This window comes from Telopea speciosissima, chromosome 3 (genome assembly GCF_018873765.1).
Source record: "Telopea speciosissima isolate NSW1024214 ecotype Mountain lineage chromosome 3, Tspe_v1, whole genome shotgun sequence".
Classification (NCBI taxonomy): domain Eukaryota; kingdom Viridiplantae; phylum Streptophyta; class Magnoliopsida; order Proteales; family Proteaceae; genus Telopea; species Telopea speciosissima.
The window spans coordinates 42,240,954-42,254,502 of record NC_057918.1 but is presented as its reverse complement, the minus strand read 5'-3'; the positions used below and the strand labels follow the sequence as shown (position 1 = coordinate 42,254,502).

Genomic DNA, 13,549 nt, shown 5'->3' with positions numbered 1-13,549 from the left:
GGCAACGGCAAGCACCTCACCCAAGCCCTTATGCTGCCAATAATACTCATAGTCGACCTCATCCTTTCCCCATGCCTTCTATTGCACCTTTCCTTCCAAAGCTCCCACACGATCAAAGAGGGCAGGAGCCCAGCGATGTAGTTAGAGAGACTTTTGCAACTAGCCGACTCATGCCAAAGCAAAATCCGGCTTCTAACATCATGAGCAAGAATGACTGGGACATCAAAAACCCCTGAGAAAAAGCTCCAAACCCTAGAAGCAGTCCCACCAGATACGAGACAATGATCCGTCGACTCACTTCTAGGGCTCTTGCAACAATTGCACTTTGAAGCCAGGGGAATACCAACCTCCATCACAAACTCGTCCGTAGGTATTGAGCCATCAAAAAGCTGCCAAGTAAAAAAAGCAATTTTTGTTGGCAGAGTCTGGTTCCAAATCCATCTAGAATAGTGAACCTCAGGCGAGCGACCTCTCATCTCATTCCAAAAGACTTCACTGAGAAACGACCATCACTAGAGGGAGTCCAAACCAGCCTGTCCTTCTTCCCTGAAAGCGCATAGCCACCCTGGAGGATACTTTGTCGTACCTCATCAGAGTCAATTTGGCCTAGAATAGTCTGATCCCAGCCGTCATCCATCCCCAGCACATCATAACCTGAAGAGATGTGTCAATCTGGAGTGCATTATCTACATGATCCATCAAAGGCCCCCTACCAGTCCAATCGTCCAACCAGAAGAGAATGTTACCTGCACCAATGAGCCACCTAGACCTGTACAACAGGGTGTCCTTGCAAGCCAAAGTATTTCTCCAAGATTTGGAGCCCACCCCATGAGAGAAAGCCAAGGCGAGATGGAAATTTTTCAGCAACTTTGCCATGAAAAAGTCCCTCCAGAGCGAGTGATCCAACATGACCCTCCAGAGGCCCTTCAGTCTCAGCAAGAGGCCAACCTCCTCCAACAGTCTGATCCCCAACCCTCCTTCCTCAAGAGGCCTGCAAACCTTGTGCCAACCCACCCAGTGCCTGCGTTTTCCCCAATCTGAATTGCCCCAGAGAAAGTCAGCCAGAATACCATAGATCCGTCGAAAAACCGCCTTTGGGGGCTCCAAATCTTGGAGTAACCCATCCACCTGAAGATAACAGCTTACCCTTCCACCCTGCCACCCTGCCTCTCAATTTGCCAATCAAATCATCAAAGAAACTAATCTTCAGCGGGCCCAAATGAAGTGGAGCCCCAAGGTAAGTTAGAGGAAAAGACCGCCTTGAAAAACCAGTTACCGCACCAACCATACGGCCTCTAGCCCATTGCCCACACATTCTATTATCTAAAAATGATTAAGAGGATGTAAAGAAGCTCAAGACTTGTTTAGCTCAATAGTTTGAGAGTATCATGGCGCCTTACAGTTTTCATGGGAATTGAATTGTCAAGATAAAAAAAAAGTTCACATCTGTCAGAGGAAGTATGTGTTGGATCTCTGAAAGAGATAGGGATGTAAGGTTGTAAACATGCGGACTCGCCCATTAGCTCATTGACCCAAATCATAATCTAGGTGAAGATACTAACCATCCTTTGACTGATGCAGGGAGGTGTCAAAAACTTGTAGGAAGATTGATCTATCTTTCTCTCACTCATCCAAATATAGCATATGTTGTTGGAGTAATAAGCCAGTTTATGCATGCTCCTGGAACTGGCCATATGGAAGCTGTATATCGAATTCTCAGGTTCTTGAATTCTACTTCGGGAAAGTGACTGTTGTTCTAAAAAAAAATAACTTGAGAATTGAGGCCTACACTGACGTTGATTGGGCTGGTTATGAAACTGATAAAAGGTAAATATCAGGGTATTGCACTTTTATAGGTTAAAATCTGGTTACTTGGAGAAGTAATAAACAATCTGTTGGTGTCAGATCTAGTGCAAGGGCAGAGTTTCGAGCCATGACAAGTGGAATTTGTGAACTCCTATGGTTAAAGTAATTGGTTCAAGAATTGGGATTGTAAATTGATAACTACATGGGACTATATTGTGACAATAAGGCAGCTATCAGCGTAGCTCAAAATCTGGAACAACATGATTGTATAAAACACACTGAGTTTGGTCGTCATTTGATAAAGGAGAAAGTTGACTCTAGTTGTATCTGTACAGCCTTTCGGAAGAAAAAAGACCAGTTGGTTGATGTATTAACCAAAGAATTAATTCTCCAATGTTTCATACCCTCTTGAGAAAATTGGGCATGTATGATATCTATTCTCCAGCAGGAGGGGAGTGTTGAAATACTTATTGCAAGGGTATGAAGGGAATTTCATGTATTATGGTCTCATGGGTTTATATATATTAATATGTAGGGTAATTTATGTAATTTTACTTTAATAAACAGTAATGTAAAGAGGAGAGAGGTCAATCACCCTCTCCAATACTTTCTCTCGAACCCTATTCTCTTCCCTGTCTTCTCTTCCTTTTTCCTACTCTCTCTTTCTTGTCTGTTTCTCCTCTTCTCTTACTGGATTACCTCACAACAGAATACATCTGCAACTTGGTCCTCTTCCTATTATAAGGAAACCATGTAACAGTAAACTGCTTGGAACCCGACCACTGCACCATAAGGACTCAGGAGATATAGATGCCCATGTAACAAGGACATAGATATGTTTGTCAGTCGCTGACAGATTTCAGTTGTTCAACAAGAAATCCCTGAAAACTTGACAACTATGGAAATATCCAGAAAATGGCAAATAGGAGTATCCTGCTTACAAAAGGAGAAATATTTTTTTTTAGTTATACCAATTTACAAGTTTATACAGAATGGACCACTCATTATGCTGAATTATATGGACATTTATTAAGCCAGGGCATGGAAAATAATTATACTCCCCAATACTAGTTTCATAATGAATATTTATGATAGGCACAACACTAGAATAGAAAAAACCTAATTTTCAAAAGAAAAGAGAGAGAGATGGAGAAACCTGGTAGCATTTTGGTATCTCTGAAAACATGTATGAACCATGAGTCAATGCTTCAACCAACAATGAAGGCTCATGGAATGAGTACTTTAACATTGATTCAATGTAGCTGATATTAATATGCCTCTCTGGATGTGCCAGGAAAGGCCTCTCATGTGGCACATTAACTAAGTCAACCTTCATACCAAGCCAATCCATACAGATTAAAGCTGCCGATTCTCCACCTGTGCTAAGGTATGCGCCAATCAATGCTTCAACCACATCAGCAACTACTTTACTCTTGATTTTCCTCCTTCCTTTACTATAAATATTTCTCGAGGTAGAAAGCAATACTTCATCCAACTCAGAATGTTCACCGGGAATATGCCACAATCCAGGATCAAAGCACTCGGTACGGATAAAACCCTGCCATTAGAAGAAAGAATTTTAGATGAATTGGAGGGGTTTTTCACCTGTATCAAAATAGCATAATAAGAGACAACTTAAGAAAAAATTTTAACGAATCCCCTTGTTTCAGATTGTAGACTAAAAGGAGTTCCAAAATGATGGAATTAAGTTTTTGCTAGAAAAAACAAACACCTTAATGCATTTGCGATGTTATGAAGAACAACTAGCATTTTTATAGTGGAACCATTGGCAATCTTGCCACATATATGGGAAGGTAATGGTAACCTCATATAAATAAATTTAAGGGCCTCAAGAAAATAATTAAATGTTGAGAACATGACAAGTGGGTAATCATGCATATAGCAATATCTTCTACTCAACTTATTTAAATGATATAAACTGTTAAGAAAATGCTAAAACCCAAAGGCTTAAGCTATTAGGTGGTGAGGCCCAATTGGAACATGAAATCATCCAAGGGTGACACATGGCATGCGTTCTTCATAACTTGGCTATACTCATGGATTTATTATGGTGGTGGCTCTAATATAATATTAAGTACTCAAGTTATCCAGCCCAAAAGCTTAAGCTACTAGGTGGAGAAGCCCAACGAATATGAAGTCATCCAAGGTCTCAATCTTCTTTGATGTGGGGTTATTCGTTCACACTCAGTAGTATGTTTCTTACTTTGAAATTTAATTTCAATCGCATATCCTCATATTAGAACTTCATGCGGGTGTGCACGTGTTTTTTTTTTTTGGGGGGGAGGGGGAGGGAGTGGTGGTGGTGGAAGGGTGTTTTATGTAATCTTCACAGTTTGTTTTCTGTAATTTACCATCTTTAACTTGTTAAGAGTTATCTATTAAGGGTACTTTGGGAACTAGCTTATTTACTTATTGCCTTACATTGTATTTGTGCTTTTTTTACCTTTCACCTCCCTAGGGAGTTGTATGTAATTCCATATATTATGTTAGTGAAGTAATATAGGTGTGGTAGAGATCATTTCTCTAACACTCAACATTCTACAATCATCTTCCTTCATCTTCTCTTCTCCTTCTTCAACCTTCTACTCTCAGCTCTCTCCTTGTTCTCTTACAATCTCTAACTTCCAACTCAACTTAATACTGAGTTCCCCTTAATTTCAATTATAAGTTAAGCCTCCTGAAATTAGAAGACACTGTGAAATACCACATTTCGAACGAAATGGATCGAAATTTTGACCCATTTCAAGGGTCTCTTCCACCATACTATGGCATGCCCCACCTTCAATAACTCCATTCCTTGTAGGAGAGAGTCCATGAGTGCAGAATCATGAGGTGGACACACAGTCTACTCCATCTGAGCCCACACAGTTTTAATTTTCTGAGGATTTGTTATTGTATAATATGCTGATGTCATATCACAAACTCTTTTTGGACCCAAACTTCTTTGTTCTTTCTACGTCTTCTTCTTGCATAGAAAAACTGGGAGTTTAGTAGTAGGTGTATCTGCTCTCAGCACTTGTGAAAGTTTTTTGGAGATGTCGCAGTTTAAGATCTAGAACAACCAACAAGCAGAATAAACAAAGAATACCAAAGAATAACAGAAGAAGAAGAAAAGAAGCAGTAGGGTACTGCCAAGAGAGAGACGAGGAGAAATATTAGGAGAGATGAAAAAAACAAGAAAAGACTGTCAATAGAATTGAGTTAATGGGTTATTGACAGTCCTCTCCCATGCGCGCGCGCGTGTGTATATATATATATGACAAACACAAGGATATTTATGCTCAAATGTAACTTGCGGTAGAAAAGAGAGAAGACAATAAGCATAAACCACCGTATGGTAGGACAAGAATACCGCTGTGGTAGCACATATAACATAACTTAAATACTCCCTCTCAAGCTGTAGCATATATATCACCCATGCCAAGCTTAACACACCATTCGATAAAAGTAGTCTGAAGCAATGTCTTGGTGAAGAGACTTCACCCACAACAATTCACTAGGAGTCTACTATTTAGTCCGTTTATGGAACAGTGGATTGTTTGCAATATAGATTGCTGTAGAAGAGACTTCACCCACAACAATTCAGCAGTAATGTGATGTATAGAAGACATCCTAATAGCATGACAGTCCAAATAAGGAGACAAAGCAATAAGATAACATAATACCGGAAGCTTGTGGTCACATCCTAATTTGCAAAGAAAGATGTTAGAAATCATTCTGTCTTTCTGAGCACTAAGAAGACCCTCATGATGATGTTCGTTAGCCCTGAATAGTTGTTGACAAGTCACATACTTGAGGAATGAGTCTCCAAGAGTCTCCAGTGATTCCAAAGAAAACTCTTCTTGGCATCTCTTTGTGGTAATTGCTTCCAAAACCTATTATGCGTAGAAAAGGTTAAACTATCCACAAGAACTCAAAGAAATTTTAGAATAGAATTATACAAAAAATATCAAATGGAAGGTGACTTCAATAACTCATGGATGATTGCCAACAAAATGGTATTTGACAAGAAAGTGCTCAATGAATGGCCTTTTTTTAGTTTTTTTTTTTTTAGGTTGAATAGCCTGATATTGTTTACTCTGTAAAAATTTTAACAATCTCACATGAGAGACTTTTTCGCTCAACCAGATTGTTTTCATATTAAAATGAAATACAAAAGCCATAACTGCATAACCCAATTCATTAAAACTAGAGACAGATTCCCATAGGATATAGACACATAATAATTAAAAGGTCATGCATTAATGCAGAGAGAGAAAGAGAGGGGGGAGAGAGAGAAAGAGAGAGAACCCAATCAATTCATGAACTTTGGATATGAACTTTTAGTAGCAATATAACTGAGTGATGTGGAAAAAGGAACCCTGTTCTCACCCATGTCTCAAAACTCTAACATCAATGACATATTTCTGTAATTTAATTAGGGCATTTTTCAAAGTCATTTCAAACATTCCTCAAGAGGGGTTTCATTAAACAATCTACAAGAATTGACTACATCTTGACAAAGGATAATTTCTTGAAATTTCTTATGTTCCATTAAAGATAAATAGGAGGATTGCAGAAGATAATTCCACATGCAAACAATCGGTCAGCATTAATAGATGCCTAGTATTCCTAGCCGAGATGTGGACATGGTCAATGTTGGATAGTGTTGTTAGAAGTTATGTAATAAGGGTAGTTTAGGAACTAGTCTTATGTCTAGTTGGATTATTATGTATTTTCCCTTTCTTTTCCTTTTTTACCTTTTACCTCCCTAGGGAGGTGGATGTAATACTTTCCTTAATATTATTGAAGTAATATAGATGTGTGGAGGTCTCTCTCCAACACAAGTCACTCAACCGAAACTATTCTCTTCTCTTCTCTCTTGTCTCATTCTTCCTCCTTTCTCATCTTCTTCCACCTTCAACTTCTTCCTCCTCTCCTACTTACTTTCTTAACCTAGAATCCAACTTAGTATCAGAGATTTAGGGTTTGAGAGTCGAATGCAGCTTCTTATCCCCATTTTTTCTTCTCTTTGAAATCCTAGGGCACAAAGGGTTTCAAGGAGAAGCTTCCTATGTAAAGAATCTGTTGAAAGAACTACGAAATAGGTTTGAAATAACCTATTCTAGTGTTTTCTACTGCTGTTTGAGCTTGGATGAAGCTCTATTGATGATTTGAAGGTCTTCTAGCCACTGCTAGAGTTACCGCCAACTCTACATTGCAGCATGGTTCAAAATCTCGCGAAATTTCGGCGATATTTCGCCAAATTTCGTATATCTCGAGTTGTCCGAGATACGATACCAATCCGAAATGGAAAAATACCATATTTCGATGATATCTCGTGAGATATCGACGAAATATCGTGGACTCACGATATATCGCGAGATATTGAAAAAGTCACTAAAAGTGTCACGTGAGGGCCTAACTTATACCATATTTCGCAGCTCTCGGTCGATATTTCGACCGAGACCTGCTGAACTCTGTTTTTCTCTCTTCTTCCTCATTTTTTGCTCTTCTTCCTCCCTTCCAAGCATCATCTAAGCATTGTTGAAGCTCCTTGTCGCCGAGAAGACGTCGGAGGGTCATCCAAGCTCATCATCCAAGCCTATTTTCACTATTTAAGGTAAATTCAATTTCTCTAAAACTATTTTTTTTTTTTTAAATACTTTGTACAAAAGTTGTTGTATGTTGATGATATTAATATATGTTAGACACCGGAGGCCGATCTACAGCCTCACGGTGTTGAAATTTCTTTTCCATATGTATTTTTTTTTTAATTTCTTGTTTTAAAAATTCATTTTCCTACAACTAAAATAGGAAATAATTAGGGGTAATATGACTTAGATGGTAATGAATTAAATATATGTTAGACACCAATGGCCGATCTACTGCTTCACGGTGTCGGATTTATTTTTCTGCTCTTAAATAATTATTTTAATTTTCAGAAATTAAGAAAAATATATAAAAAATAAAAAAAAAAAACAGATATAAATAAGGAAAAATATGAGCTTTAAGTTTAAAAAATAATGAAAAAATATGAAAGCTATTTCTACATGTTTTGAAATGCATTACATATATATTATGTTTACTAATTTTTGTTTTTGTTGTGTTAGGTCAATATTTATATTAACATTATATATAAAAAATTATTTTTAATTATGTGAAAAACATAAGGGTTAGGGGAAAAATATTAAATAACTATACAAGTGTATTAGTAATCTAAAAGTGTCAATTGAAGTGCATCTACATTAAGTTTTTTAATTGTTTGTGTTACTTACATTGTAGTAAACAAGTATTATTATGGCGGATCGTGATAGACAACTTGCGAAGGGCAAGCAAAATATGGGGGAAAGTAGTCAAGAGGGGGCATAGGGAGCAAAGAGAACATAGGGAACAAGAGAGACCAGCCAACCAGCATAGGGGTGACATTGCATGGTTACATGACACTCCCATTGATGGGGATAAGAGAAAATCCCAATGTAACTATTGTCACATGCAGTTTTTGGGAGGTGGGTCCAGTAGGCTTAAACAACATCTGACTGGAGGATCTAAAGATGTTGTAGGTTGTCATATGGTGCTTACTCAAGTAGCTAGAGAATTTGGTTACAGTTTGAGGGGAAAGAAGAAGAGAAAGGCTGACAAACAAAGGATAACAGAACAACTAGAGGATACAGTGAGGAGTTCAATAGGAGGAGGAAGACGATACCATGACTCCTCCTCCTCCTCCTCCTCCTCCTTTGATGATGAGGACATTACAGTACCTGATGACATACAAACAGCAGAGGAGGCTAGGGATTTTAGGCGGACTGTTTCAAAGAGTAGAGTAAGTTTTCAGGATGATCAGCAGAGACAGAGAGTAGGGGGTAGTGGAGGAGCTGGTAGTTTTAGAGGTTCTAAATATTTTAATCCTTTTAGAAGATCACAAAGTGTGAGGGCAGCCCCAACACCTCTACCAGTACCAGTACCACCATCAGCATCTGATCCTAAATTGCATAAGAAGAAAGGAAGCAGCCAACCCAGGATCAAAGGAGCATAGAAGGGGATGAAGGGATTGGTTAAAGAATCAATAGCTAAGTGGATGCTATACCATACCATCCCAGCAAACACTGCACAAGGCTCCCATTATGATACCATGATAGATACCATTGCAAAGGCTGGCCCAGGATTCAAGGGCCCCACCCCATATGAGGTAATGAATGTTTATCTACCTCAACAAAAGAGTGAGATTGATGAGTACATTAGTGAGATGAGGAGTATGTGGGAGACATATGGGGTGACTATAATGGCAGATGGATGGACTGGGCCTACAAGAAAGTCCATCATCAATTTTATGGTTTATTGTGATAGGAGGACAGTGTTCAGCAAATCTGTGGATGCATCCAAAGAGATACAGGATGCAAAATATATTTACAGATTGTTAAAGGAAGTAGTGGAAAAAGACGTGGGTATTGAGAATGTTGTCCAGATTGTAACGGACAATGGAAGCAACTTCAAGCTGGCCGGTGAGAAGATGATTAACAATAGTAAGTATCGGCTCTCCTGGACTCCGTGTGCAGCCCATTGCATTGACTTAATGCTAAAGGATATGGGAAAGTTAAAATTGGTGAAGACTGTGGTTGAAAGTGCAAGACAAGTCACCAACTTTGTATACAACCACTCCTATGCACTCAATCTATTGAGGGAAAAATGTGGGGGTGACTTGGTTAGGCCTGGCATCACAAGATTTGCCACCAACTACATTGCCCTCGAAAGCATTCAGACAAAGAAGGCCGGGCTGAGAAGTATGTTTGCTTCTGAGGAGTGGTTTGGATGGAAGGATTCCAAGACTGCAAGTGGGAGGGAAGCACAAGCAACGATGTCATCTAAGGACTTCTGGACCAAACTAAGCAAAGTGGTGAAAGTTTTGGAGCCAGTAGTTAAAGTTCTACATATTGCTGACTCCGCTTTGAAGGGCACAACCATGCCAGTCCTATATGCTGCAATAGACTTGATGAAAGATAGTGTCTACAGTGTGGCTCCTCGCAGTAGCAAACACTTCTTAGATATCATCAATGCTCGCTGGGAGAATCAACTTATGCATCCACTGCATAAGGCTGGTGAGTAAATTTGTTTTATGTTTACTAATTCATAGTATTATTATTTACTAATTACCTATGCATTTGACAATACCTCTATTCTATATGTCATATTTCAGCATACTACTTGAACCCTAAGTATCAATATAACAATAGGCTTGGGTTGGAAACTCAACTTATTGATGCTGTGAAACGAGTAGTGAAGAAGTTGGAGTCAGATGGTGCACTACAAGCAATTTGCAACAATGAGGTGAGTCTTACAATTCATTTGGAAACTCAACTTATTGATGCTTTCAAACAAGTAGTGAAGAAGTACTTACTAATTTTCCACATGGGTGTAGATCAAGGTATTTAGGGATGCATTGGGAAGTTTTGGGCCGAGGTTGTGAAGCAAGGCAGAGCACGTGGTGATGCTAGTAATTCTTTTAAGTTTTAAATTACATATGTATTGACATTTGAAAGTTGAAACAACATTTGACACATGTCTTTTTTGTTGTAAACTTGTAATGTAGCTGAATGGTGGGTGTTGTATGGGGAATCGGCTGAGAACTTAAGAAGAATAGCAATTAAAGTCCTTGCCCAAACATGTTCTGCATCTGGTTGTGAGAGGAACTGGAGTACCTTTGCACTCATCCACTCCAAGAGGCGCAACAGATTGGGGTCTCAACGTTTATCTGACATGGTGTATGTGCACTACAACTTGAGGCTGAAACTGCAACACATACGCATGGGACATAAGGGACAGAGGGGCACTATTGATCTCGCTGAAATCTTTCAAGTTGACTCAGACGATGAGGACCCTATTGTAGATTGGGTGAGGGATAGAGGTGAGTCAGTGTTGGATGAGGAGGGAGGTAGGCCCGACCCCATGACAGCTTCTGAGACTAGTGCTGATGTGGATGAGTATATGGATGACGAGGGTTAGATACATGCATGGGAAGCCTCACCCATACCATTCCAGCCCACTGATGGCAATGTTGCTGATGATGAAGACTGGTCTAAGTCCTCAAATGATGATGATGGTGGTGATGGTGATGCTGGTGGTGGTGAAGGTGATGCTGGTGGTGGTGATGTTGGTGGTGGTGATGCTGGTGAAGAATTTGACGGCATGCGAGAGCGTTATGTGGTAGGCCAGGATACGGCGCCTGTAGAGCCACTCCGATTCACTGGAGAGACACAGTTTGATCATGCCACACAAGATACGGACCATGGAGCACGTGCCCCCGTACCCCCACCCTCAAGACGTCCCCTACATACATACAACAGGAAGCGTAGGGGTCGACAAACATAGTTGCAACCTAATGACATGGACATTGATGACCTATCTACCTCTATTGGTGGTTTGCGTATGGGTGATAGGGAGGGAGGACTGATTGGACATTGGCGTGCCCCATCTTTTGACGCACATTCCACTCCATTGCCATCAGATTATGGTGCATCACAACCTTACGGTAGATATGGATATGGATCATCATCATATGGGAAGTTTAGTGGGGTAGGGGACTATGACTACCAGTCCCAGTCCTAGGGACATACTGGATCATCTTTTGTCGATGACATCTTTGCATACCTTAGCGGGCCTAGCTACCAACCTCACCAGCCATACATGCAGCCAATGCCAGCGCCTCTTCCGCCGGTGCCGACATCATATCACAGTGGACCATCTTCTTCACGGACTGGATCGATTGGTAACCCTAGCTTATATCCTAGGATTGGATACCTACAATATGTTGATGACTCCATTTACATGACACTTGTGGATGACTACACTCGTTTCTTCTCCGATTCTATACCGTGGTCCACATATGTCCTTCAAACAGAGAATAATGGACGTCAACTCCAACGGGGTATGAGTAGGATTGATCAGGGAGGCACAACAACTATTATTAGCACTTGTAACTTATAAGTTATAAGTTGTAATTTGTGAACTTGTGAAGTTGTGACTTTGACACTTTCTATATTGCTTTTAAGGCTTTAAGCATTTGAGCTATTGAGTTTTGACTTTTGAGTTATTGACTATTAATGTATTATGGAGTTTATGAGAATATGATTATGAATTATGTCTTATGAGTTTTAATTAGTTTGTTTACATTTCTTTTATGTCTTTAACTGCCTAACCAATGTGTATTTAACCAAGGTTTATACATTAGGGTCGGCGACCATATGTCAATCAAGGGTGCAAGCCCAAAACACCAATTTCAATTCATGTTTTTGCAATTTTATGGTTTAAATGTGTTTATTTATCTTAAATAAGGGTGCCCATGAAGTTTCAGGCCTAGATATGGCCAAATAACCCCCGAGATGGACCGCCGAAATATTGCAGAAAAAACGCAATATTTCGGGAATATTTCACGATATTTCGGATATCTCGGTAGGCCTGAGATACCGATATATAGCGAAATATTAAACCTTGCATTGCAGTCCCTTTATCTCTGTCTCTCGGCATGGGTTTGCGGATTGGAATGGGTCACTAGAATCGCCCAAGGGTGTTGTTTAAGGGCCATGTGCTTCCTCTTTCTGCTTGAAGGCTCAATCTGAGCACAACTCTTCTTCCTGGAATCCTATTTTCTGCCCAGGTAAAGCCGAGAATGTCTGATTCCCTTTTTTATTGCATTTGGACTGCAATATGCTGCCTCCTTTGTTGAGTAATGGTTGTGCACAGCTTTTGTGAAGCTTTTGAACCTGTTTAAGGTTGGTGTTACCCCTTGGAGAGTATTAGAGTGAAGTATTCCCAAGGCTATTTCTGTTCTTTTCTTGTATTTGGTTCCTTTTTGGGTTGAGTGTGTACTCCCCACTTGGATTGGTATCCTAGTATATGGTCAAGTGCTATTTTCCCTACAAGATGGTTGATTCAGAGACTTTTGGGCTTGGTTCGGCTGATTCACAGCCCACTCCAACAGTCCCTCAATTTGTTAATGAGAACTCTCATCCTCAGATCTCCATTGTGAAGCTTGATAACACCAATTTCTTGGACTGGTCACATTTTGTGAAGTTATCTCTTAGGAGTAAAGGGAAACTTGGATATATTACTGGCGCTATTAAGCCCCAGAGGCAGGTTCTCCTACTTATGACAAATGAGAGACAAAAAATTCCACAGTCATGACATGGTTAATCTTCTCCATGAAGACCGAGATTGGGAGAAGGTTTATGAGAAAACTAAATGCCAAGGCAATTTGGGACAGTGTCTCCTAGACATTTGACAGAGTAGTTGACTCCTCCAAGGTCTATCATCTCCATCAAAAAATTAATTCAATGAAGCAAGGTGATAGGACCATTTATGAGTACTACAATGCTTATATTAGTCTCTTAGAGGAGTATGATCAATACAGAGATCTTCAATTGAGCAATCCAGAGGATGAAGTAAAGGTGGAACGTACTCTTGAAAAAGAGCGTGTCTTCACTTTACTTGGTGGTTTGAACCCTGATTATGAACCAGTCAGGCTCCAGATTTTAGGCCGGTCCCCCCTTCCATCTCTTGATGAGGTTTGTAGTTACTTACAGAGTGAGGAGACTCGGCGTGTTACTATGGAATCAGCTCCAGTATCTTCTCTTGAGAAGTCAGCCCTCAATTCTAGTTCTTTCCGAGACACCCGTGGAGGTAATAGAGGCCAGGGGCCTAACCTTGGGGAAGACGGAGCAGTTAAGACCAGTGGTACTAGTAGAGCTGG

The 13,549-nt window shown here is 40.0% G+C and overlaps 1 protein-coding gene across 1 annotated transcript in view; it reads right to left on the bottom strand.

The window, feature by feature from the left end:
- Positions 1 to 13,549, bottom strand: part of LOC122655184 (endoribonuclease Dicer homolog 2) — a 168,160-nt gene that overhangs the window by 18,076 nt on the left and 136,535 nt on the right. Inside the window, exons 19-20 of the mRNA XM_043849399.1 lie at positions 5,493 to 5,702; positions 2,963 to 3,364 (exon numbers count right to left, since the gene is read on the bottom strand). Coding sequence (XP_043705334.1) covers positions 2,963 to 3,364; positions 5,493 to 5,702 — 612 coding nt within the window. The remainder of the gene's footprint in view (positions 1 to 2,962; positions 3,365 to 5,492; positions 5,703 to 13,549) is intronic.